Genomic DNA, 27,231 nt, shown 5'->3' with positions numbered 1-27,231 from the left:
TACACACATGTACACATTCAATGCTTCATGCATCCTGTACTTACTGAAAGTTCACTTTGTCAACCTGAAATTTGGTTTCAAATATTCCCGATGTCAGGACTCTGCATCGTAGTAAATCCTAGAACAGAACATGGAGTCAGTTATCGCCAGCACAAGATCACAGCCTGAACCAAGATCTGCCAACTGTGGCACAGTAATGTGGAAAAGATCTCCGACAGCTCTATAGGAATTTTAGGCCATAATATCTGTAGGGAAGGGATGGGCGGTTCTGATGTCATCAGTACAATGAAAGGTCTCAAAAGTGAAAATTAATCTGAGCATCAACTTAAAGGGAAACCCAATGCGATTAGAACAGCATTTTTTTTTTTTTTTTTAAAAAAAGGTTAGAAATAGTGATGAGCGAACGTGCTCGGATAAGGTGTTATCTGAGCATGCTCGAGTGCTAATAGAGTGCCTTCGGCGTGCTCGAATACTATGTTTTAGTCCCCGCGGCTGCATGTCTCGTGGCAGTTCGACAGCCACAACACATGCAGGGATGGCCTAACAAACAGGTAATCCCTGCAAGTGTTGCAACTGTCCAACTGCCACGAGACATGCAGCCGCGGGGACTCAAACATAATAGTATCAGAGCACGCCGAAGGCACTCTAACACTCGAGCATGCTCACTCATAACTAGTTAGAAATAAAGGAACTAGAACCTGTCTACAGTATGGGTGATACCCAGGGGAAGGGGGTTCTGGAGTATAATACAGGATAAGTAATGTAAAGCTGTACATAAGGACCATAAACAAGGGGTACAAGAATTTGGACATGCACTAGGCAGAATGAGGATGAAGTCTTGTGAATGGCAAACTGGGGTTCATTCACATGCCTGTACATGTGCAATGTGGGATCTTGCTACTTATAGCGACAAAGCTTCTAAAATGCCAAATTAGTCAGTGATCAAGAACCACGTGCCCGACCCATAGCCATGCAGACATGATCGGTGTCCTTACAGTAGATATGCACTCACCTGATCAGTTGGTGTATAGTCATTTTGTTGCACAATGTCAATTTTGTCTAGAAAACTGGGAGGCAAGAAGAAAACATACATTTAGACTTGAAATAAACGTAGCAAAATGGTAACATTTAATATACTTTTTTTTTTTTTGGCAGCTTCCGGGGGAGGGGGTACATTACCACACAGATCGCTGATCTAGCAGAAGTTATGTTCTCAGCTACACGCTATGCAACAGTTCTGTATTACCAGACCTTCTGGACTACAACAGAGGGTTAAAGGGATTCTTCCCTGCTGGTTACTTCCTGCAGCGAGTATGGCTAATGCTGCCTATATGGTGCACCGCCGATAGTAGAGGAATTGCATGATTTACCAGGATGTGGCAACATGTCAAGACAGGAGACCATGAAAACATGGACCATCAAAAAGGATTATGTATAGGAAGAATGAATACATGAACATTGGGGCATTTGGGCCCCATACATGGTGACTTGTAGCAATGGCCAAAATCAGCACACTCTTGCTAATCATTAATAGTCTGGTGTTCCAGATAAGGGTGGAGATCTCCACATACTTCACCTTTGCTGTGGGTGGAAGTCTCCTTAATCTAGAGATCGGTGTCGGCCAGAAGCAGTCACTATGCGGCTGCAGACACTGCGCTGCCCGTGTTCTCAGCGTGTATGACCATCGGCACAGAAAAGTAGAGCAAAAAGATATAAAGGACCCTGGTCACACCGCAACAATGAGATCGTGCCAGGACTATTAATCAGAAGAGGCGCCAGGGATGCCGGCAAGTAGCAGGATGTTTGCATGGCATTAGTCCGATGGCAAGAGACTACAGACGTGACGGCATCACCATGTGCTTGCAAATCCTTTTGCTCAACTCCAGCAGATGTTCCGAATCTAATGAACAGCAGGGGGCGCCATGAGCATTTCTTAGAAGAACAAAAAAAAAAATGCAATTCCAAAATGGTCCTTTTTTTTGGAGAGCAAAGTAGGCCTGGGGCTACAAGACGACTTTGGCTACAACACTCGCCAATGATAGCAATGGTGCATCAAATCATAATGAAAGGAAATATGGCCATTCTTCACTGAAGGCATTATCTTCTTAAATGGGTAAAATCGCAAAGCACTTATAAAAAAAAAACACAAAAAAAAAAATATCAACTTTGCAATTTACCCATTATAAAAAAATTCTACATTTACGGCTTGCTGCCTATGTTACCGGCCATCTCTGCAGTCTAACCAGAAGAGGCCGTTTTCTTAGGCAAGGTGTTAATCACCAGGAATGAACCACCTCCTTGCAAGCAAGATGGTGGGAGGTTGGGAAGTGGTGTGCCCTTATCAGCAGGAAATCACCCCCAAATTATTTATATGTGCATGTAGCACTTTCAAAGCCAAGTCCAGTAATACCTCTTTTACATGGTCAGTCCATTACTTGGTTACTGAGAAATCAATGTTTGTACTTCTATGTAAAAGAACCATTTGTAGATCTGAAGCCTCTGTCACTCCAGCTCTATTCCTTGCCTAGTGCTCCCGGCTCCTGCTTGCCTGACCGCTTATATGCTGTTGGTCTTCTGGTAAGGGAGCCATCAGTCAAGAAGGAGGCGGTGGCACTGGGAGGGGACTAGAGCTGGAGTGACAGAGGCTTCAGATCTGCCATAGTTCTTTAGCCTCCTTTGCATATCAATTAAAACGCCGATTTCGCAGGAACGGTCTGACTATGCATTGCTGGACAGGTCTTTGAAAGGGCTACAAGTACATATAAATAGTTTGGGGGTGAAGTCCTGCTGACAGATTCCCTTTAAAGACTGAACAATGGAAAACCCCTTTAAGACAGAGTAAACATAGCAGCCATTTTACTGGTGACCCCATCTTATCAGGTACGGCGACCATCTACTATCCAAGGCATGTAACTATATAGATGCCATTTTTTTTGCCCATTAATCCGAATGACAGGCTGATCCTACGCAGACGACGTGCGCTCAGATGCCTGGATGTAGCGCACATTCCTCCCACACTGAGGCAGAGGGGCAAAGCTATCCGGAGACTGAGGCAGCGCAGCTCCGAGCCACCGCAACGGCACACCTAGACCAAGGATCCCACCAAGCGTGGGCACCGGGACCCCACAATGACCAGCACCAGCCGGAGCAGTGAACAGGCCCGAGACCTGCAGTCGGACTGGTAGTTTGAGAGGAGAATCTAACTTTCCCAGTGTTACATTACAAATGGTCCAGAAATAGCTGCCCGCGCCCTGGCCTCCAGCTCTGTTGTCATGACAATGGGGCCATATTACTATAAATAGCTCGTCAGCACGAAACCTTGTGAGAGATCTCTGGAGCGGGGCCAGGCGGCAGAACAAAGACACACCATTGAGCGGCTCCCCCTCCACCAAAAGCCACAATTCACCCTTTATACTGTGCAAATGCTCGCAGCAGCTTCCACATCAGTCATTAGTGGGGTCGGGGCTCGCTCCGAGGATTCTGGGTGCTCAGCAGTTTATAGGGGCATGAAGCTTGGAAACTTATACAGAGTGGTGCAGATAGCCCCCCATCCTGGCATCACTAACACGCTGCTTGTGGAGTGACCCCTGGGCAGTAGTCACGGCAACACCTCACACTGGAGGCAGACATTTTCTAGGTTGGACAGATTTCAGTTAAGAAAGTGATTCTATTGGTATTCTTTCCAATCACCTTTTAGGAATGACATTTATGAGATTTTCTCACACATACAAAAAATGGAGGTCCTACTGCCAGGATCAGCACAGATAACCAGAACGGTAACTATATACAGCGGTGGGGTGCATGTCTGACCACCACGCCATTTATTCTCTATGGGCCTGCTGGATTCTGCCTCTTCAGGCAACCCATAGGGAAGGAATGGCGCGATGGTCAAATGCACACCACCGCTCTATAAAGTGTCCCATCACTCGCACCACCACCAAATGTAAGGTTATCACCTATCCTATGCATTTTCTCTTAACAGAACATCCCTTTAATGTATACTTTGATCTAGAGGCCATAAGACGCGTGTCGTGCAGCGCATAACAGATATACATCTACAGATACACATACTGTACAAAGGGCAAGTCTTTATGAATCTCCCCAGTCCATCCCAATGCGCCCTGGAGTGAGATGCACCAAATGTACCTAAAGTCGGCTCAGTGTCCTAAGCTCAGTCCATTTTTTTTTTAAAAAACATTGTCGGCAAAATACAGAATAACCCCCAACTCAAAAAAAATATATAGTTTTGTGTTTCTTGTGATAAATACTGCAGCTCTAATGCCAGATGATTAATCTCCCCCATAGTATCTGAACTTCGTGCTGGCATAAGTCATTGCCATATTAGGCACCTCAGGCTTCATTTCCATACATCTGGCCAGAACGGACCCCGTAGAGTCCTATGGCATCGCTGTCATCGGCTTACGGTTGCTGTGACAAAGTTGGCCCACTCTGGCCACCCCGAGCACCGGAGAGTACCGCGGCCCACTCTGGCCACCCCGAGCACCGGAGAGTACCGCGGCCCACTCTGGCCACCCCGAGCACCGGAGAGTACCGCGGCCCACTCTGGCCACCCCGAGCACCGGAGAGTACCGCGGCCCACTCTGGCCACCCCGAGCACCGGAGAGTACCGAGGCCCACTCTGGCCACCCCGAGCACCGGAGAGTACCGCGGCCCACTCTGGCCACCCCGAGCACCGGAGAGTACCGAGGCCCACTCTGGCCACCCCGAGCACCGGAGAGTACCGAGGCCCACTCTGGCCACCCCAAGCACCGGAGAGTACCGAGGCCCACTCTGGCCACCCCGAGCACCGGAGAGTACCGAGGCCCACTCTGGCCACCCTGAGCACCGGACAGTACCGCGGCCCACTCTGGCCACCCCGAGCACCGGACAGTACCGCGGCCCACTCTGGCCACCCCGATTCCAAGACAGTACCGTGGCCTTATTATACTGTATGGGTTTCCAGCGTTTGTTAGGTGAGCGCAGTTCAATGTCGGCTCTGCATACGGTATATACACAAAGGTACACACCTGGAAAGGGTACATTAACCGCCTGCAATATAGACCATGCTACACACGAGCAATGAGGGTCTGCACCAGCCATACACGTAGTGCGAGCTCCCTGCACGCTCCAGTGCATTCCTCAGTGGGGCCCCAGGTCTTTACAGACAAAACCAGTAAACAGTAGCTGCTCAGAGCCGTATAATAATGAACGGTCAGCTCCCCCCCATCATCCCACAGGTAGTGTCCATTTACAGGGAACTTGGGGTTACAGCTTATAGTAGCATCTATTATAGGACAAATTAAAATGTCCGAGCCGAGGAAAGACCCCACTGTGTATTTAAGAGACTGCTAAAAAAAAAAAAAAATATAGACAGAAGTAGCTTAACAGTGCAGACTGATAACAGAGCAATAGGCTGCATTTAGCCCAACTACAAACATGCTCTAGAATAGGTATTACCGGAAAGCACAGACTGGCCCTTTAAACCGCTCGGTGACAGCTGACTACCACTGATTACAGCGGCAATGAGAAAGGTTTGGCAGTGACTAGAGCGGAGAAGTGAGCACAGGCACAGCTCAGCCTTCACTGCTGGGATGAAAGTCATTCTGCTGCCATGTCCCTTCCCCTTTGGCGTGCCCTCCTCCATGACCCAGCCTCCACTACTCCCCCCAGCCTCCGCTGCAGCCAGGCTATAAATAGCCCTGCTGCTCCTAGTTTACACAAGCCGCTTGGAAGGAGGGGCCCCTCTCAGCGGATGGGAAGCTCGCATTGCCAGGCTGACAATCCAGGAACCCACTACACTGGTCAAGTGCTTCTCATGCCCCATAATCACCGCCACGTCCCCCTCACCCAGTCTACAGGGCTCTGCAGCCACAACAATATAGTGATTCTGTGTACCTCTACCCCCACCCAGCCAACAGGACAGGCGACAGACAAAGCCCCTCACCCTGTAAAAGGCTAGCCATAGCCATTATCTGCTATGAACAAGTCCCAAGAGCGGGCACACATGCCAATACCTTCCTGGGCAGAGTACCGCCTCACAACGCTGGGTTGTCATACCAGGTATGGACAACGCAGCCTTAAAAAACGCTTCTAGGACCGATCCCTTTAAAGTAATCACTTAACCAGTCGCTGCGATGCTCCAGCTGATGTGACACTACAACTCCCAGAATGCCCTGACCCCTGCTCTATTAGCAGGTGGCATTGGGACGTGCCAAAAAGGGGCCACTAAATGCCCAAATCCACAGCAGAATATGTATGCTTACATAGGGAGCGATAGGTTAAATAGCTCCTCAGACTACGCTAGCCGCGGTGGTGTGAGCAGGATACGCAATGCACAAGCAGCGCCATTTACTGCAGAGCGTGCTCTCCGAGCGCTCACACTAAGCTTCCTATGTGACACTCCTGTCAGCTTTATGGAAAGGTTTAATAGGGTAAGAGCGGGCACAGCACGTCGTCACCGAAGCCTCCCCAGCTGGGGCCCTGCTACCAGCGGCCAATAGCGCTACCCAGCAGCCATCAGCTGTCATGACATCACCGGGGCCGGCCAGTAACGGATCCACCCAAATACCAACTGCAGACACTGGAGCCCAGCACTAAACAAGCCGCGAGCCACACACATGCAGAGCAGTCACTGCCGCCCTTGCATCCTGCATGGCACAGCCCTCTGCAATGCTGCAGGACGCCATCACACCGTGCCCAAGGACACTGCAGTGACAGTTCAGGGACTGCTATCCTTGTACAGTCCTCCAGCTTTACACCCATAGGCTGATGTAAGGCATGTATGCCTCCATCGAGATCTAAGTCCTAAAATCTATAGCGTCCTGCCTGCCCCTATATACAGCAGAGTCCCTGGAAACCTCTAAACACCGTCCTGCAGAATAACCCCTCTATACACAACAGATCTCTGCCCCATGGTAAATGCCTGGAGATGAGGATGGGCAAGGCAAAGCTCATCCAAAATATGGAGAGTGTTGGGGGGGGGGGCCTTTGGGATTGAATAAAGATTTCCTTAAAAGATAAGGAGCCACTGAACGTGTGTGTAACAATATTGCAGCCAGGCATGACCTGACCATTAGTGGACCGCCATGGAAGTAGGAGAGAGATATGTAGCTTCACCTTCAATAATCTGGGGTTAAACCCGTTGATGTAAGACGAACTGTCCATCAAGATAGCAGGTGACCGAGTTACACGGCACTGAGCGCAATACAGCGGTATCGGAGCAGATTACATGGGGCTGCCTCGTTCCAGAGCTGACAACCTGGATTCTGGGCTAGCAGCTAATCACACGTGTCTGCTGGATTACGGGGTGATCTCGGGCAGGCTGTTGTGACAAGTGGGACTGCCGGAATGTGTCAGCTATTTGCGGAGGCAGGAGGACAGCGATTGCGAGGAGACCAGGATCCTAAAACAATATGCGCCATTGTGTCCTTAGCCCTGGAGTTACCTCCTACCACAGCCCCCGACTTCATCTCCGCTGCCACGGCCTGAAAGAGTCACTTGTGTGCCATCCAAGGAAATCAGGGAGCACAAAAGTTGTGCAGCCATTGTAAACTGGGAGTTATGATGGCGACCCACAATGTACATTCATCCCTTCTATGCAATTATGCCACCAAATACAGACCACTATGCTTAAAGCTGCCTTTGGTCATCTATATAGCACATCATGTCATTTTCCCACTCTCTCTAGTTATATTACAGTAGGATCAACCATAAAACAGGCTGTAACATGCAACGCCAGCGATGGTCAAAAGGATGGAAATCAGCAAGAAATAAATCATCCGCCTAATGCGTAAAAGCCATATACACGATAATGGGGGCAGAAACCTGCAATTTCACAAGGACTATATGACATGAACTGGGCACAAGAGCCTCCCCCAAGCATCCCCAATGTGGGAGAGCAGGTCAGGGATCTAAGATGGAGCATTATAACGCAATTATTCCAGCGGGAGTCTGATTTCTGCTGCTGCGTATTGGCTGCATTAGTGACATCACAACTAGAACTCATTTCAGCACTGCAGCCAATCACTGCGCTAAGTGGTTCTGCCGATTTAGGCAGCATGAGCTGCGGAGCTGGGTGAGTGGCTGCAGCAGCTATTTCTGCTGTATTCATTAGGTCACCGCTGCAGCCAATAAACAGAGACCAGAACAGCGGCAGAGATATGTCCCTGAGGAGGGCAAGTATTATTGGCGTTTGTGGAAAACCCCTTAAAGAACATGCACATCTGACTGAACAATACATGCATGTGGGAGTGGGAAAAGATATTTTTCAGCTGAGCATGGATGGGGAGAGGAGAGTAAGTCGCTACCAGACTTGGGCGCGTTGAATCCAACTACCCCCACCCCTCTCAACACAATACATGGCGTGTTTCCACCATTAACGTGTGTCTGGCCTGAGGGAGGATTTCACGACTGTCCCATTCATCTCATGTGCTTGCCACACAAACCACCTCCCTTCAATGAATAGGACAGCAGTCACAGTTTTGCCACAAATCTGCAACGTGTGAATAGATCCTTAAAACAGATCTGATCTAAGAAAACCAAATGACCTATGTGAGGTTCTGGGAAGGAGACACTTACTACTGTGCACAGTCGATTAGCTGATATTCATTCGATCTCTCATAGCAGGCCTTCACCCCTTCATCTTGCCACAGCGCTTTTGTATGTTCATAAAACTCCTGCAAGAAAGTCAGAAGACAAATCACTTAGTATGTATCATGACACCACCGAGATCTGGACAATCGGGCTGGATGAAAAGTGTGTGTACTTTCACGAGATCCCCTCGCAGGTCTGACCTTATATTTTATGTAGTATTATATGCTGATCATGTAATGCATGGACAGGGACGGCCCCCCGATCCGGCTCAGACCGCCAATGTGATCAGTCACAACATAAACAGGGCTAGCTCTGCTGACATTTTTAATAAATAGCCTAGGATCGTCCTTCTGCTGCCATGATAGATTTTCCATGTAATGTACAGGGGGTCCAAGCTTTTGTTCTCTATGCCTATAGGGGGGGGGGGGGGGGTGGCGTTATCATTTGTGCAAACACCTGCGCTCTCCGGCCATAAGCACACTTGTGGTGTGCCTTAGAAACACAGATTATGATCAGGACCAGTAAAATAAGAAGGATTGGAGCAGACTGCACCGTTCTGACACTACTGCCGGGATTGGGGGAGCAGAGACGGGGCTGAGGAATAACGAGCAGGACAGATTAAGGCAAGACGAAAAAAACAACTCGGCAGATGGGAGGGGAGCGAGGTTTCACTAAAAGAATGCTTTCTTCAAAATGGCTCCCAGTTTGGCACCTTGCAGCACTGGTTAGACTGGTATGAGTGTTCAGAAAAGCGTAGGTGGATCGTCCGCTCGACATTTCTATGTGAAGTTCAGCTGAGGAATTTATACGTGTGCCGGAGTAACATGTTCCTGACAGGGCATTCTATAACATGGCGGTGTGTGCAGGTACAGTTACACGGGGGCGCCCGGCCGTGGTGGCCTATATGGAGGCTGCCATGCTAAGAACCCTTCTCGAAGTCCCAAGACTAACACCACCGACCACAAAACACAGATTTCTGCATCACACACTGCAAAGCGTGAAAACCTGCAGCATAATTTGACATGCCCTGGATTTAATGTCCTCATACTTGTCAATTCAGGGAAATCTCCACTTTCCTTTCAGATTTGCAGGTGGAAAGTCTGCAGCATATCAGAGTAGCGGGAAAGTCTGCAGGGTGGATGCTTTGGCTAATGGCCACCTAATGTGCATGGCCAGCACAAAGCTGGTGTCACACATCCGACATTCATGGTCCGAGTAAAGGGTCGTAGGCATATACAGTATGAGGCGATTAAGTTCAGAAAGAGGAATACATCGATAAAAGATGTCTCACCTCCCCTGAGAAGAAAGGATAAAGCATGCTGAAATCCAACATGCCCCAACTCCTGACACAAAATACACATTTGATGGTTTAGTGCTGGGACTAAAAATGGCAGCGTTGACAGATGTTCATCTAATAAGGGCAACGTAAGGGTTTTTGCTCTGGAAACTTTCATAACCTTGTGGTATATATATAGTTCATCATAGAGCTCGATCCGGCCCGTCCAGTAAATGTGCCGTGGCCATCACGTGACAGATAATGAGCCAAATGGGTCCACCTTATCCATTTCTGAGGCCACATCACAAATACCAGTCCCTTGTCTGCCGCTCCCCTCTGCTAGGGGCTGGAAGCACTGATCATTACTGGTGGAAAGCTGGGTGCCCATAAAAGATTACTGATTGATTTGTTATATTGTCAAATCGGCACTCGTGTAAGGCCCTTTTACAAGAGCAAAAATAAGAACAGGGTTTTTGAACATCACTGGGGAGAAAAGAAAAAAAAAAAATTATACTAAGGGTATGTGCACGCGTCCGGAATGCATGCAGAATTTTCCTGACATAAACCTGAGGTTTTCCGCGGTTTTGACGCGTTTTTTTTTGCGTTTTTCCCCTGACACTCCAAAACAATGGGAAATCCGCAAAAAGAATGAACATGATGCTTCTTTTCCGGCAATGCGTTTTTTTTTTAGGGAAAAAACGCATCATGTGCACAAAAATTGCGGAATGCATTCTAAATGATAGGATGCATATCCAAGCATTTTTTATAGCGATTTTATTGCGAAAAAATGTGCAAAAAACGCAAAAATTCCTGATCGTGTGCACATACCCTAAAGGTCAAGAGCTGCCTTTCTCCAAATAGTGGGTAAAATTCTCACGTTTCCTTGCATTTCCACTATCAAGGCCTTTAAAAGCAATATCAATAATATGAATTGGAATTTTTTCAGCCATATTACATCCCCCCAAAAATGGAATAAACGGTGATCAAAACATTGTACCTGAAATCGTATTAAATAAAAATTGCACATCACCATGCAAAAAAAGGAAGCCCTCACACGGCATTACAGATGGAAAAATACAGAGAGTCTTGGAAACACAGCGACCCCCCCAGAAAAAAAAAACAAAACAAAATTTTTTTTAGAAACTTTCCTAACCACAAACACACAGAAAAAAGACAAAACCACCACCTTGTAAGTTTGGCACAGCCATTCGCATACTGACCCGGAGAATCACACCAAGCAGTCATTTTAACTGCACGCTGTTAAATCCAGAATCCCAAAAACAATGATGGTATTGCAACTTTTATATAACCACACCAATTGATTTTTTTCTCCTTCTGTTTTCCATTTCAGTGCATGGTAAAAATCAGATATCCTTCTAGCCTACAACTAGTCCTGCAAAAAAGATAAAAAAAAAAAAACCCTACACCTTACAAGCCCTCACATGGCTATTTGAACGGAAAAATAAAAGTTGCAGCACTTCAAAGTGGAGGAGACCAAAAAAAACAAAAAACAAAAAAACTTGAGACTAAGGGGCTAAATGGGAAAAACCTGCCACAGATCTGCACGAGTCAGTTACAAGCGGATGTTGCCTCTTGTTACAACAGGGTGAAATCTGCTGCACCAGCCAACAGATTAAGGGTATGTGCACACGTCAGGATTTTATGCAGAAATTTCCTGAACAAAAGCGGAGATTTTCTGCAGAAAATCCGCACGCGTTTCTCGCGTTTTTTTAAAGCAGATTTTTCACGTTTTTTTCCCCGGAGCTTCCCAATGCATTAATTGGCGGGAAATCCGCAAAGTTAATGAACATGCTGCGTATCTTTCCGTAATGCGTTTTTATCTCGGAAAAATAGGCAGCATGTGCACAAAAATTGCAGAATGCATTCAAAGTGATGGGATGCTTAATGTATGCGTTTAAGCATTCTTGCGGCGGAAAACCGCCAAAAAAAAGTGCAAAAACGCGTGCACATACCCTTTGCTCAGCGTCTGGAAGAAAGTCAGAAGCCTCATCCACTCGGCTGGCGCAGTTATATGCTGCAGACTGAAGACCCAGAGAACCTGACCCATGTGAACATGGCATGTGCACACGCTGGTTTGTTGCAGATCCGCAGTGGATTTTCCACATGGAGTTGCTGCAGATCCGCAAGTGTTAGAGCAACCAATGTTAATCAATGGGAAAAAAAAAAAAATGCTGTGCACATGCTGTGGAAAATTCCGCACTAAATCCGCAGCGATTTATTTTCCGCAGCATGTCAATTCTTTTTGCGGATCCGCTGCGTTCCTACACCCATTGAATTAGTGAAATCACAAAGGAGGAAAAAAAAAAAAAAATGCATAAAATCCGCATAAATCCCCCCATTAAAAACGCATAAGAAACCGGGAGGAATTTCACTTGCGTTTTCTGCCAAGAGAGGCCGAATCCGCAACGTGTGCACACACCATTATAGTTTTGCATTAGTACCTCATTCCTCCATAGTGTACGCCATTGTCGGCAGCATTCCTCATTTACACATTCTTTGCTCTGCATCGAAGAACTACCAAATGGCGCAACCAGAGCCCAAACACCTAAAAAAGGAAGCAAAGCCGTCCTAAACCCTTTGAGACCATCACTAGGTTGTACAAAATGAGAAAACGAAGAGAGGCCTCACACCTTAGCCGAGTCCGAGACCGTGAGCTGCAATACCAGACACAACCCAAGGTCAAGTGTGGCGCCGTGTCTGGACTAATGCACCTTTAATAAAGAAATCTTTAGATGAAAACCTTAAATGAAACAGAAAAATATCCATGAGCAGGTGGATGGGAAGACATGGAGCAGTCTGACCAGTTCATGGCCACCACCCATACATTAACCCTATGGAGACCAACAGCGTCCTTTTGGCCTCCACAGGGTAGTATGCGCCTGCACATTATAACTTTATACAGATTTTACTACACATGGCAGTTTTGTGGTTCAGGAAAATTTGCTGGGGGGACAAAACCTTAAAGGATTACTTGATTTTAAGAGAAACACTTTCACCTGCAAAACAGTGCCATTTCCCCTGCAAAATTAGCACACGTAAATTTTTAACAGCAAATTAAAAGCGCTGCTGTTCCGTTTTCCCTTACCCTATGGTCTGGTAGTATCTCAATGGCTGGCCCGACTGCGTGAACTGCCTTATATGTGCCTATGAGCCATATAACTCTGGTCAGGAGACCCAATGTCAGGCCGGGTGTTGCAATCATGCACGGTCCACATTTCACCTTGTGACTGTCGGTCTAGACTGCTGCGGCCTCATTAGTGCACAGCCACATCAGCGTCGGGGGAGTTTTATGGCACAGGGACTATACACACTCATTAACCAAAGGTAATTGTTTAGGGACTGGAATACAGAGCAATTACGAAGAATAAATACACCTACAGCAGATCAGGAAAGGGTTAAACACCTAATGAAAGGTGCTGCAAGGCATCTATCCACATGCAGCTGTGGCACACCAAGTGAAATATGGGCAGCTGCCGCTGGTAAGTACTAGGAGGATCATTGATGGCGGACGACAGTGGGCCTCAATGAGCTACGGCCCATTATGGCTCAGGATCTCCTGATACAGATCCACACTGAGGATACAGACCCAAAGGCCACAGTCACACAGTCCGTATTTGGTGAGTTTTTTACCTCAGTATTTGTAAGCCAAAACCAGGAGTGGGTGACAAAGACAGAAGAGGTGACGTGTTTCTATTATACTTTTCCTCTGATTGTTCCACTCCAGATAGTGGCTTACAAATACTGAGGTAAAATACTGAACGTGGCCTAAATCTGGCCATACAGGAAATAGCTGTCTACCAAACAAAAAGTTCAGGCAACAGCCATCTCTCCCAACCTAGCCGAGTGTTCTCAGGTTTTCAAGAGGGGAAAAAGCTCCTTTAGCAACGGATGATCTCCTCTGAAAAGACCAGGATCAAGCAATGAAATGCCTAATGGTCTGAACCTTTCTTCAGATGATGGGGGTTTAGAGGCCGTGCATTTAAAATGTATGGGGATCTTTAGACATTTTCTGGCGCAGTTTGCTCATCACTGATATCTTATAGGGGTATCCTTGTAAGGCCACGGTCACACGTTCAGTATTTGATTAGTATTTTACCTCAGTATTTGTATGCCAAAAATCAGCTGTGGAACAATCAGAAAAAGTATAAGGCACACTGTGCGTTATTTCCATGTGGAAATTTTCCTTTAGTATTAGTGCGTTTTTTTCTGCAGCATGTCAGTTCTTTGTGCGGATTTTTAATTTTCACCCATTGACTTCAACTGAGTCAGTCAAATCCGCAGCAAAAAAGCAGGTATAAAAAGGTTTGTGGATTTGTCGAATTTTTACGAACTTCCTAAGGTATTTCCCACTCATCTGTCACAGCGTGAGAAACACCAGCGCGGCGGTTCTGATGTGACCCGCGGTAAAATGCTTACCACAAGTGTCGGCTGATGAGACTACTACTCCCTACAGGCTATGTCTGCTGTCACTGATAAAAGTCATAGCAGGCGCTGCTGATGGGAGTAGTCTTCCGTCAACCAGAGCCTGTAAGGCTACTTTCACACTAGCGTCGTTTGGAATACGTCGCAATGCGTCATTTAGGAGAAAAAACGCAACCTGCAAAGTTGTCTGCAGGATGTGTTTTTTCCCCATAGACTTACATTAGCGACATATGACCACAAGTCGCATCCGTCGTGCAACGGATGCGTCGTGTTTTGGTGGACCATCGGCACAAAAAAAGTTACATGTAACTTTTTTTTTTTTTGTGCGTCGTGTCCGCCATTTCCGACCGCGCATGCGCGGCCGGAACTCCGCCCCCTCCTCCCCAGTTGAAAAACCTGCATCCGCTGCCCCCGTTGTGCTTTTATTTCACAGCATGCGTCGGTACGTCGGGCCGACGCACGGCGACGGCCCCATACCGACGCTAGTGTGAAAGTAGCCCAAGTCCCACTGCAATCTCACGTGTAGAATAGTCACAGCGGAAGGCATGACTACTCTAACCGGCTGCCGCTGATACACTGCAGGAGCGATTATGCTCCTGTCAGTGTATAGAGCTGAGGTGCCGTGAGAGGTCACACGAGTTTATCAGCTGATGAGCTCCGGTAATCTCACTTACAGCAATACCGCTGCGTGAGAACTTTATCACGCAGCGGTGGTACCGTGAGATCACGGATGCTCATCAGCTGATGAACTCTGGTGAACTTTCTCACAGCAGCTTAGCGCTATACACTGCAGTGTCAGTGTGTAGCTGGCTGTCCTTGAGAACAGTCACATCAGTGACTGCTCTCAAACGCAAACACTGTATGACATTATGATTTACCTTCTCGGTGGACATGTGAGAAATATTGTTTATTATTTTAGTTCATTTACAGGAGACATTGGTTTCAATGGATTGGGCGATGATGCGAGTATGGTTTAATTTAGATTCAATAAAGGAGTCTCCATTTCAAGTAAAGGATTTTATTCTGGGTGTTTTTTTTTTTTTTAATATCACTGAGGTTAGTAACGGGGGGCTTCTTATAGACACCTCTCCATTACTAGTCTCTGGGCTTGATGCCACCTGACAATACAAAGGTGACATCAACCACTCACACCTATCACTCCACTTGTCACTGCACCAGGGCAAGTGAGAAGAGCGAGGCTAAGTGCCAGAATTGGCACATCTTAGGGAGGCTGAGAGCTGATGTTTTTTAGTTTGGAAGGGGGCCAATATCCATAGTCCCTTCCTAGGATATTAATATCAGCCCACAGCTGTCTGCCTAGCTTTTCCTGGTTAGATTTTATAGGGGGATCCTACATCAATTTTATTCTGGGGTCCTGCTGTAAACTAGCCAGTAAAGGCTAAGCGAACAGCTGTGAGCTGATATTAATAGCCTGGGAACCTTTATGGCTATTGGCTCCTTCCCAGAATATTAACATAAGCCCTCAGCTTTCCCTCTACTGGTTATGAAAATTACACAGGAACCCACACAATCTAGTTTTCATTTTTTTGTAAATATTATCAGGTATCACGGTGCACACTGATTTCTACCAGTTGCCGTTTGGTGACAGCCTATGTAAGTTCTTTCTGTTAACGCTCCAACATAGGCTGTGTGCGTTTATTTAACTCTTTACTTACGGTTTATTAATGAGGGTGTCTGGCTGACACCTCTATTACCAAACCTAGGTCTTGGTGTCAGTGACAGCTGCTGACACGAAGCCCATTACCCAGATGCCACTTATGTCAGAATGAAAAACAAAGTGTTGAACCAAGTAATTACATCACAAAACATTTTTAATATATTTAGCTAAAAAAAAAAAAAAAAAAAAAAAAAAAGTGTTGATTGCTGTACAAAAACGCATACAAAACACAGCAAAATCGTGCGATTTTGCTACCAAGAGATGCAGAAACATTGTATTTTTCACTCACTCCTGGTTTTGGCATACAAATACTGATGTAAAATACTTACCCAATATTGAGCATGTGCGTGAAGGAGTATGTACAACTCATGTACTGGTTATGTATATGTCCAATCGCTGGAACCTCCAATGATTCCCAGACTTTGGTTAGACAAGTTTTAATGGAGCAGAAGGATACATACCAGAACCCTGTTCAATTTGCAGTGACTGGCAGGGGGATCCAAGAGGTGTGACATCCATTTATCACAGATGAATGCTTCTGACCAGAAGACCAATTTAATTATGCGGACTTGCTTAGTGAGGAAATCTACTATAGAAAACCGAATTCTGTTTGAAAAAGAATGGTCATGTTGAACGTCTTAATTTAAGGCGAGACATAAATCCTACCATATTGGTGTGGCTCGCGCTGCATATGGTTGCATTATGATGCTGAACTCCGCACCTGTAGGGCAATCAGATCACTTTCTAGGGCAGTTCACCTAAACGTCCATACATCAATGCACCTGCCCCCATACGCCCCCAATAAATCAATGAGGCCACCTCTGTACATGACGTTGGGGCACAAGCCATTTACCTAGAAGGCAAGACCAGTATCACCTGTGCTATAAACCCTCTATATTCAAGTCCAACCTACATAACTAGGTTTTAATATTAACCTTCTATATAAGAAACCAGTCAGCACAGCTAGGAGGAAGCTTCGACAGAAGAGCGGAAAGAGTGTGCAGGCACTGTGAAGGGTGCTGGCTGCATGTTTTATGGACACGGCCTGCAGAAGTGACAAGGTACAGCCTCCAAGATTAGAAAGATTCACTCCGGTATGTGAGATCATGAGTTTGTCTATGCACATGGGACAAGGGTCAATAACCCACCAGAGGATGAGCACACAAATGGCCATGCTAAGCAGAAGAAACGAAGACATCATAGCAAAGTCTGGGGAAAAAAAAAATGCTGCACCCATAATGTTACCTAAGGACAAGCTGGTTTTAGGTTAGTTGTATTATATCGCAGCAGCAGCACCCATCCCTGCCTTTCTGACAGAACATATTATTTACAGGATGAAGCATCTCCTACATTACACCTAAGCCCCGGAATTACACAATCCTGGACTTTCCTGATGACAATGCTTTTGAAAGCACATCAAGGGACTCAGGAGATAATGAACGATCCATTTATGGCAGGGTGCGCAACAGTTTTTTGGTCTTAGGGCTCCTTTTCACTTGCGAGAAATACGTGCGAGTCTCGCATGTTAAAACCAAGCTCTGGTGCCGGCACTTGGGAGCGGAGCGTGCAGCTCCATGTATTGCTATGCAGCCGCACGCTCCGCTCTGGAGTGCTGGCGGCAGAGCCGGGTTTTAACATGCGAGACTCGCACGTATTTCTTGCAAGTGAAAAGGAGGCCTAAGGGACACATTGTCAGACTGAACCAATCCTTTATTTTAAAAGGTTACTTAAATGAATACATAACCAGACTCACCATCAGTACATGACTACATCACCAAAACCACGTTTTGAAATTGAGGAAGACTTGGATAGTTTCTACTCGCTTTAAAAAAAGTTTTCCTTTTTTTAAAAAAAAAAAAAAAAAGGGGGGGGGGGAAAGCTCAGTATGAACACAACATAACTTCCAATGAGTTTTTGGGCAGAAGTTCACTCCTCAATCTCAAAACATTAAGCTTTGAGGAGCTTTGAGATTTAACATAGCCATGTAGCATGTTATCTGACCAATTGGTGTACAAGATCTGAACCACCATCAGTATATGAATACTGCGCCAAGCTTAGTGCAGCCATCAATTATTATGTTAGGTCAGGGCCATAAACACTTGTATCGCATGGACCTGTCATCAGGCTGCTGACCATACAGGAACCACAGCACTGATGAGATGCAGGCAGTGTCACAAATACATTGTATCCAAGTATCTTTCCCAACACTTTTGTCTCCTCCTTGTAGTACTAATATGATGACTTTTCACATCCACAGCTCGCCTCTGCAAAAATTCCCTCTTCTCTGGCCTACTACAGCACCCTCAATAATATCCATCCACTTCTCCATAATATTACCCCCCCATAATATTCCCCCAAACTGCTCCTTCACTCGCATCCCCCCTCCATAATGTGCCCTCACAGTAACACCCAGCCCTCTACAATACGAATTCATACATTCAATCCTCGGCTCCTACATTGAACGCTTACCACTCCTCTGAGGCGGTAGCAGTGTGATCAGGTCAGTAGTGTGATGCCCTCATCATACTGCTGCACATCAGGGAGCTGACAAAATGTTCCCCTGGCACTGAAGTGGGAGAAGAAGAAGGGAGCCACGGTCTATTGGTTCCCTGCGGGCCGGATATATGGGAGGCGTCAGAGACTAGAACTGCCTTGTGTACTACATTGATAGGGAGCATAAAGAAGTCTACACTTTTTTAGTATTTAGAGTCTGGATGCACAAAGGATCTACAGTGGAGGAGTATCAATTAGTTTTAAAAATTAAGTGCGCCCCAGGTCCCGACCAAGACGGCAATGCCATTAATTAGGTAGCAAGTCAGGACAAGAAGAGAAGCTGCCATGCCTTGTTCACTGGGACATGTATAAACCATACAGGATCTGGAAATTTCCTAATAGAATAAAACTGACCTGTCAGCTACTAAAACTGAATATCATCACATTGCAAGTTCCTCAACGTGGCTTCTGTTGTGAAGGCGAGAGTCACACTGGAAATATATGAACCTTCAGTACATGTCTAACAGGGAATGGCAGATTTATCAAGGGTTAAAGGGGCTTATCCAGTGCTTCTCCCTTCCACAAAGGCAAGATAAGAGGCGCTACTGGTTATCCTGTGGAAATAAAAACTTCCAATATTTGGCAAACCCTTTAATAGGACAGGTGAATGTTACCTACTGGGCTTCCACAAGCCCTGCTCACACCAAGCAAATACCTCCTAACCCAGTGTCATCAGTGCAGGATACAAACCCCTTAAATTCTGAAACTGGCTACACATCCGGAGGATTGATGTGAAGGCTGAAGTCTGACAGACCCTCTATTGGATCAAGTTGTATATTTCTTCCAAAAGATAAGCTGCCAGAGGTGACGGGATGATGCTTGTCATCTCCCTCCCCACCTTCAACATGTATAAACCATAAAACCTGTCCAATCCACCCAGTGTTCATGCTTATGGGGGAATAGGGAGTGCCAAGAAGGACCCGCTTTAGTAGGAAATGGGATTTTTCCCCCCTTCTGTGTAACACATTTTTACAGACAAAGCCATCTGGTCAGAATCAGATACTTACTGCCGGAAAGTCAAAATCCTTGTGACTCGGTAAGCTTGTGATATAATCAATTCGGAACTGGTTGTCTGGGTTCGCTAGCTCCACTGGAGGCGACAGATTGCACATCGCCGTTACTATGGTCTGCAAAGAAAAGAAAAAACGCAGGCATGTTATCCAATCCGGAGCGTTCGGAGATTACAATATCCATACCATCTGGGGTGTACTTACTTCAATGGCCTCTTTTATGTTATTCTTTATGTCTTGAATTTTTACCTTTTTCTCCCTGAAAAAAACATTAAGTTATTACAAACCTGTCCAACTTATGCCCTGACTTTCAAGGGTAGTGGCAAGCCCCCATGCACTCCTAGACTGACATGAATAGGTCTTGTACACTCGATTTCTCATGACTGACACATAAGATCAAAAAAAAAAAAAAGGGCTTTTTTATGACCACACAGTCAGACAACTACCTCCATATGTAACAAGGTGCTGACAAATTTTGTTAAAATGCAAGATGAACAGGTTGGTAAATTGTAACACCTATGTATGAATACATGGATAGCGTTCAATCCTACAATAGCCATCAAAACCCACGGTGTCCTTCTCAGTTTACAATGGTGTCCTAGAGCCACAGCGCAGTGCCAGATTCATTCCAAGATAGACCCTCAACAGTCCATTTTATACAGGAGGGATACAGCCTAAGCAGGCTTCAGACAAAATCATTTTAAGTTACTAAAATATTTATCGCTTTATCAAAAACTAATGAGGAACCCTCGCTCCCTCCAGTGTGCAGTACACAGCGATGGTCCCAGCAATTACCTGGCTGCAGTATTTCAGGAAGAAGCAGGACGCCATACACACTGTGGTCGACCAGAATATTATACTGTAAAGGTTTTGATTATTGGGGGATGCCAAGACCTCCAATGATCATTGCTCGGCTTTCCTCATAGATGGCTGCTGTACGAGGCAGTATCCACATCTAGTCTCACTTTTCTAAGGGTGGGCTGAGCATTGCTGGCCTTATTTCAATGATTGACCGGGGTTTCGGCACCAACTTTCTCACCCTGACTAAACCATCTGACATGCCACCGGTATTTTCTGAAGTTCCAGGTATGTTTTACCACAGGATGTGTCAGTGGCGTAGAAGTAGAGAGGTAACAGCTGCCCGAGAGGGTCCATGAGGACGACACCGGTACTATAACTGCACAGTGTTAGTGGGGGCCCTCATGGAAGCAGAAACGTCAGAATCCAAATACTCATTGGCATCAACATCTGCACATAGTCACCCCCTTTACCATTCAGGCAATATACAGAAAGCCACACAATAGTCTTATGAACTGCCAAACAAGTGTTGCCATGGGGGGGCTTTGAAGCCAACGTGTAATACAGATTTTCACATTATATTATACTATCATTTTCTGTAGTTGGGAAGGAAGTCATTGTTGCCTATGGCAAATAAGACATTTACTATAAAGCTCTGCGGTGGAAATTTGATGTGCACACTCAAACATTTCATCTGCAGCTTAACCGGACAAAGATTGGCTTTGTGTGCGCCAAATTATCCGCTGCATGTGAACACCAGTCTCGGCCTTTCGGGAGGGGAACAAAGCAAATAAAAAAAGACTGATTGTTGTCAGAACAGAGAGACAAGCACTCCCATCATCATATTAACAGGATCTTCAGAAGGATAAATGCCCGACATCTACTCTAGCAAGATCCTGTACTGGTCCCATCTCCATCCATAGGGACGGCAGCCGCGAGGGTCCGTCACGTGCTCCGATGACCTAATAAGGCAGTCATTTCCCCTGCACACAAACGCGCAGGCAATTAGTACGGTCAGGTTTAGAGACTCGCTGGAACAGAGGAAGAAACACACTGTAAGTGGGAGGATGCAGCCGGCACTGACACACAAACTTCTATCTTGGCAAATTTACTGGCAAAACGGTATCAATCTGTGCATCGGGGGAACAGAACACGATCGCTGCCAACACATTAACCCTATCCTCCGGAGACTGAACTAGAACGTGACGGCGTTCATGTGCATCATCTCCTCGGCCATCTACATTTCCCTTTTAGCTCTTGCAAACAGCTAAAGGTGAATACGATATCCTGGAGATGCGATCGGGCCTGGATGTCAAGAAAACCCTCAGACATCCTGGAGTCAATGCTTCCCACCCCTATAATCTGTATTCAGCTGGCCACATACAAAAACTGGACTACCCCTCAATATGGGGACCACGTGGCCAAAACATTGGCTCATCTGAAGTTAGACTGCGGCGATCCAGTATATGTATGCGGACAGTAGTCCTGCCGACTGTGCAACAAGACGCTGATTCATGAAAGTCAACTACATGTAATTCCTGCCCACTGCATTTGTTAACTATGCCAGGGGGCACAGCCTACAAAAAATACATCCTAACACCCAATGTAACAGATCACTCCAGGAAAAAAAAAAAAATCCTATACGTAGTGCAGGTCCTGAGGTTGCAGTGTAGGAACGAAGGCACCCATTTACCTAAAGACTAGTCTAAACGGCCACTTTTCAGGGTCCATATACAGGCCGCAATGCCCAGACTGACTGGGTACACAATCTGTGGGGCTGTGAGATTGGGTCAGGAGACGCACAGTCAGTAAAGCCTTGTGGTCTGCACACGTACCACGAAATTTGGCTGTCGAAACGTGACAGTGTGCCGAGTACACACATCGCAAGTGACAGATGAGCAAAAAGATTCATACCACCCTGCTCTGGATCCAGTTCAGTGCTCATTTCCGCACCAGTAGCCTGCTGCACAGCTTCCTAGGGGTGTGATGCTTATTAGGCCCCCATGACTTCCGAACATACTTTACGGGGCCTAATTAGCAGCAGAGACGCCTTACATGCCAGGCATAGAAGTGAGCCCTGTCCTGCTGACAGAACTGGACGCCATCTTTCTGCTCACCACTACCAACACTCAACCTCTCAGGCCCAGACGTTGGCTAAGGCTTCTTTCACACTTCCGTCTTCTAAATCTGCACATGATCCGTCAAGACGTTGAAATGACAGATCCTGTGCAGATTGTGGAAAACGTGTGCACTGGGCCCATCTTTCTGACAGACCCGTCGAGGCTAAGTGCACCTGTTGTGTATGCGTCTTCGCAGCGGTTTTCCACTGCAAAAACGCATACACAACACAAACCAGGTTTAACCCCTTAATGACAGCCAATATGTCTTTTAACTGACCTGAGAGATAAGAGAATACAGGTAACAATCCAGCAGCTGTCGGCTGTGCACTATAGCTGACAACTTGCTGTATCAGCAATGATCAGTGTTTGTACCGTCCAAATCTGTTTAACCCCTTAGATGCTGCTGTCAATAGTGACTACATAATATAAATGGATAACAGAGTGTGAGGGCTTCCTCTTTATTCCAATTGGTGCCCTCAGATCACGATTGTATGGTCCTGATGTTTGTCGTGCCAATTCATGACCAAATAGCGACCTTAGAGTCTGACGGCTCTAGTAATCTGTTCGGAAGTTAGAGGCATTTAGGTGGTAAAAATACACATTTTCATTTCTGTCATACCACTTTGAATTAATTCCTGTAAAGCACCTGAAGGGTTAAAAAACTACCTGACTGCAGTTTTCAATATGTCAGGGGGTGCTGTTTTTAAAATGGTATCACGTTTGGAGGTTTCCCAATATATGAGACCCCTAAAGGCACTTTAAACATGGATAAGTCCCTAAAAAAATAATTTTTTTTAATTTCCTTGAAAAAAATGAAAAATTGGTGCTACATTTTTAAACCTCCTAAAATGCTAACAAAATAAAAGAACATTTTACAAATGGTGCTGATGTAAAGCCGACATGTGGGAAATGTTATTTATTAATAGTTTGCTGTGGTATGACTATCTGGATTAAAGGGATAATCATTAAAATTTAAAAAATTGCTAATTTTTTAACATTTTTCTCAAATGTTTGATATTTTTTATAAATAAACACAAAACATATTGACCTAAATTTACCATTATCAAAGTATAATGTGTCACGAAAAAACAATCTCAAAATCACTGGGATCTGTTGAAACATTGCAGAGTTATTACCACAAAGTGACACTGGTCAGATTTCAAAAATTTGGCTCCGTCACTAAGGGGTTAAAAAAATATATAGTATTCTCACCTACCGACGTCCCACGCAGCGATGCTCCCGGCAGCTAGCGTTCCTAGTAATACATTGCGAAATCTCGCGAGAAGTCAAAGTCTCGTGATTTTGCAATGTATTAATAGTAACGCTAGCTGCCGGGAGCATCGGTGACGTTGCGCGGGACACGTCGGTAGGTGAGAATATTGCGATTTTTTTATTATTATTTTTAACATTATATCTTGTTACTATTGATGCTGCATAGGCAGCATCAATAGTAAAAAGAGAAAGAGAGCGAGCGAGAGAGAATTTCCCTGATGGGAAATTCTTCCATTCATGCTCAGTTTGAAAAGACGGGACCAGTCGCTGGATTCTTGCTTTTCACAGGCAGCGACGCATCCTGCGCCCATAGGCTTCCATTGTAGCCAGTGATGGGCAGCGCAGGATGAGTCGCTGACCGATTTTCCGAAGTGCAGAAAAAAACGTTCCTCTGTGCGTTGTCTCCACCCGACGGACCGGTTTTTTACCCAGGATCCAGTGTACGACGGATGAAACAGATGGCCATCGTCACTAAGGCTACTTTCACACTAGCGTTAACTGCATTCCGTCACAATGCGTCGTTTTGCCGAAAAAACGCATCCTGCAAAAGTGTTTGCAGGATGCTTTTTTTCGCCATTGATTAACATGAAGCGACGCATTGTGACGGATTGCTACACGTCGCACCCGTCGTGCGACGAATGCGTCGTGCAGTGGTGGACCGTCGGGAGCAAAAAACGCTACATGTAACGTTTTTTGCTCACGACGGTCTGCTTTTTCCGACTGCGCATGCGCGGCTGGAACTCCGCCCCCACCTCCCCGCACCTCACAATGGGGCAGCGGATGCGCTGGAAAAATGCATCCGCTGCCCCCGTTGTGCGGCGGGGACAACGCTAGCGTCGGGGACCTCGGCCGGGTCGGTCGGGGACGCTAGTGTGAAAGAAGCCTAATACAAGTCTATGAGAAAATGCAGGATCCTGCATTCTCAAAAATCGACGGATTGTGACGGGAGCTGAAAGACGGAAGAGGCCTTAGAGGGGCTTTTCAGTCTATTAAAATGTATCATCTATCCACTGGATACATAAGAAATGTTAGGTTCCTGTTCTACAGTGGGATTTATGTGCCGTGCAGGGAGAGCGGGAAGGAGTTGCGGGTTGAGCACACATCCTGTGGCTCCATTCCTTATGAAAAGAATAAGGCTCCGGTAGCCATCCATTATTCTCCCATATCAAGCGGATCGTTTTTTTTTGCTTAGTGGAGGTGGAAAAAAAAATGTAACACGTGCAACTGGACACGTGAACTTCCTAGTGATCATCTATTTGAAACTGATTTAGTTCACAAAAAGACAGATCCATTTCAAATGGGAGAAAAACATATGGCTAATTAACGAATCCGATTTCCATAGACTTCAATGTTTAAATAAAAAAAGAAAAAAAAAAAAAGAAGCTGAAATACGGTTTTTGTTGTTTTTTTTTTTAAACAGACAGAAAAAAAAAAAAGTTTTGTCTGCACAACTTTTTAGCCATCTGATTGCTGCTGGATCCATCCTGACAGATGATTACTGGAAATGTGAACTTAGTCTAACTGCACTTGGCAAAAAAAATACACGTTTATACGCATCCATATCTGGGAAAGGGACTTGAGAATGAGACCCCAGACAGTCTACCTATAAGACTGCCCGAAACAACACGCTACAAGCACAAGGGTGACTGAGCCCAGGTCACATACTAGTGAGCAAATGCTCCAAACCAGTACAGATACCACCAACATTCACCAATGTGTCCCCCTATATATGCACACACTAAAGCGGAAGCCATGGCCTTGTGCTATTGTTATAGGACATGAATACATGAGGACGTAAAGGATCAACTGCCAACGTTTGTGTCTGTACAACCCTATCATCATAATAGTCCTGTCCGATCAGGTAATGCTGTCCATCTTGGCCACCATGCCCCATCAGCAGCCCACCTCCCTCCATCATCTGCTGTAGACAAACAGTGGGTGGCCCCCTACACATTAGTTAACATTTTCATGGATTTTGGACAACATCAGGGGAGATTATACAGAAGACTCATAGCAGCTGCAATATAAAAATGTAGAAGAAGATTGCAAACCACATTTCTATTTAGTGCTGGAGACCTCAGTATAACTGGCTCAATACACAGCGATGCCAGAAGGGACGCATGTACCAGGACTGAAGAGAAGCCATCAGGATTTTGTGTTACATGCATTTTTTTTTTCTACAAAAAAGGTTGGAAGTTTTTCCCCCCATAGTATAATCTGTATTAAAAACATTGCAATTTTCAAGCTGGCTTTTTTTTTTTTTTTTTTTTACCCTCATGATTCAGGAAATTCACATGCTCATTTGCATCAATCGACTGACTCCGACTCTTTTGTATTGAAGCATCTAATGAGCATGTGCAAAGGCCATTTATACTGCAGGTCATTATCTGATGACACATTCCCTTAATTAAAAGGCAAAATAAAATTTGCTATGTCAATATACAAGTGTACAGAAATACACTGAGCTAAACCCTCCGTGACAATGTCACATAGCAGGGGCTCAATACACACAAACACTTTTACGCCCCAGAGAGCTAGGAGTTTCAGGGTCCCCTATATTGTCCTATAATGTATGTGCATTTTCTATGGTGTTGTAATGTCATATAGAGAAAAATAACCCAAAAACACTGTACTCGGAGCAAGAAGGAGGCGGGGGACACCCAAGCAGAACAGATATCAGAGATAATAGTATTTTATGAGCCACACACACCCTTTTGTAGCTCTCATGTGGCTAATCGAGGACACATGTAGCTTAGGGGCGATATGCACAATAGACCAAATATGCTACAACACCCAAAGGGTAACGCTGTATAATAAGAGATCTAATCAGTGCCTAGAACTGCTTAGATAGAACCTTTGCAGCAGGGAACGCCCCGCGTGGACCCACGGCGTCACACACTAATTACTTATCAGTCTGGACAACCTGAACGCAACGTGAAGGCTTTGATACAATTTCTTAGACTACAGCCATTTTGAGCCAGAAAACAAAGTCCAAGAGAAATGACACTTCCCGAGTGTCACCTTAGTCGTGATCAGAAATTTACCTGCAGCTTTCCCAAGCTGGAGAGAAGGCACCTCCAACGTGACTGAGTCTACACCCAAGGACAAGCCACACTGGCTACAGGACATTAAAGGGGCTTCCCTTCACAATGCACCAGTCACAACACTGCACAGTCCATTTCCATCCCGACAGACGAATAAAATACCTTGCAAATGAAAGTGGTTATCTCTGATGGCCATATAATGTTAAAGGGGCTTTGGCACTAGCAGACAGGGCCTGGGGGCACCCCGCCCAAAAGCCCCATCACATGTGAAGATCCTTAGCAGTAGATGTACTTACTCAGCATTAAAGCCATTCACATGAAGAATCCTCATCTGCTTCACGATTGTGCTTTTCCCCGACTCTCCAGCACCTAGAAAGACAAAACCAGTATATTAATTCAGAGAAAAGACGACATTTATGCTAAATACAGAAGACAGCGAATTGCA

The 27,231-nt window shown here is 45.7% G+C and overlaps 1 protein-coding gene across 2 annotated transcripts in view; it reads right to left on the bottom strand.

Annotated features, from left to right (window-relative positions):
- The window catches only part of GNAS (GNAS complex locus), a 262,551-nt gene that overhangs the window by 5,934 nt on the left and 229,386 nt on the right, over nucleotides 1–27,231 (bottom strand). For both annotated transcript variants that reach the window (XM_077252811.1, XM_077252812.1), the window contains exons 2-7: nucleotides 27,083–27,155; nucleotides 19,757–19,811; nucleotides 19,550–19,669; nucleotides 8,578–8,675; nucleotides 1,013–1,067; nucleotides 45–118 (exon numbers count right to left, since the gene is read on the bottom strand). In XM_077252811.1, coding sequence (XP_077108926.1) covers nucleotides 45–118; nucleotides 1,013–1,067; nucleotides 8,578–8,675; nucleotides 19,550–19,669; nucleotides 19,757–19,811; nucleotides 27,083–27,155 — 475 coding nt within the window. The remainder of the gene's footprint in view (nucleotides 1–44; nucleotides 119–1,012; nucleotides 1,068–8,577; nucleotides 8,676–19,549; nucleotides 19,670–19,756; nucleotides 19,812–27,082; nucleotides 27,156–27,231) is intronic.

Source organism: Ranitomeya variabilis, chromosome 4 (assembly GCF_051348905.1).
Source record: "Ranitomeya variabilis isolate aRanVar5 chromosome 4, aRanVar5.hap1, whole genome shotgun sequence".
NCBI lineage: Eukaryota > Metazoa > Chordata > Amphibia > Anura > Dendrobatidae > Ranitomeya > Ranitomeya variabilis.
Note: the sequence above shows the minus strand (reverse complement) of the source record. Positions and strands in the feature narration are given on the sequence as shown.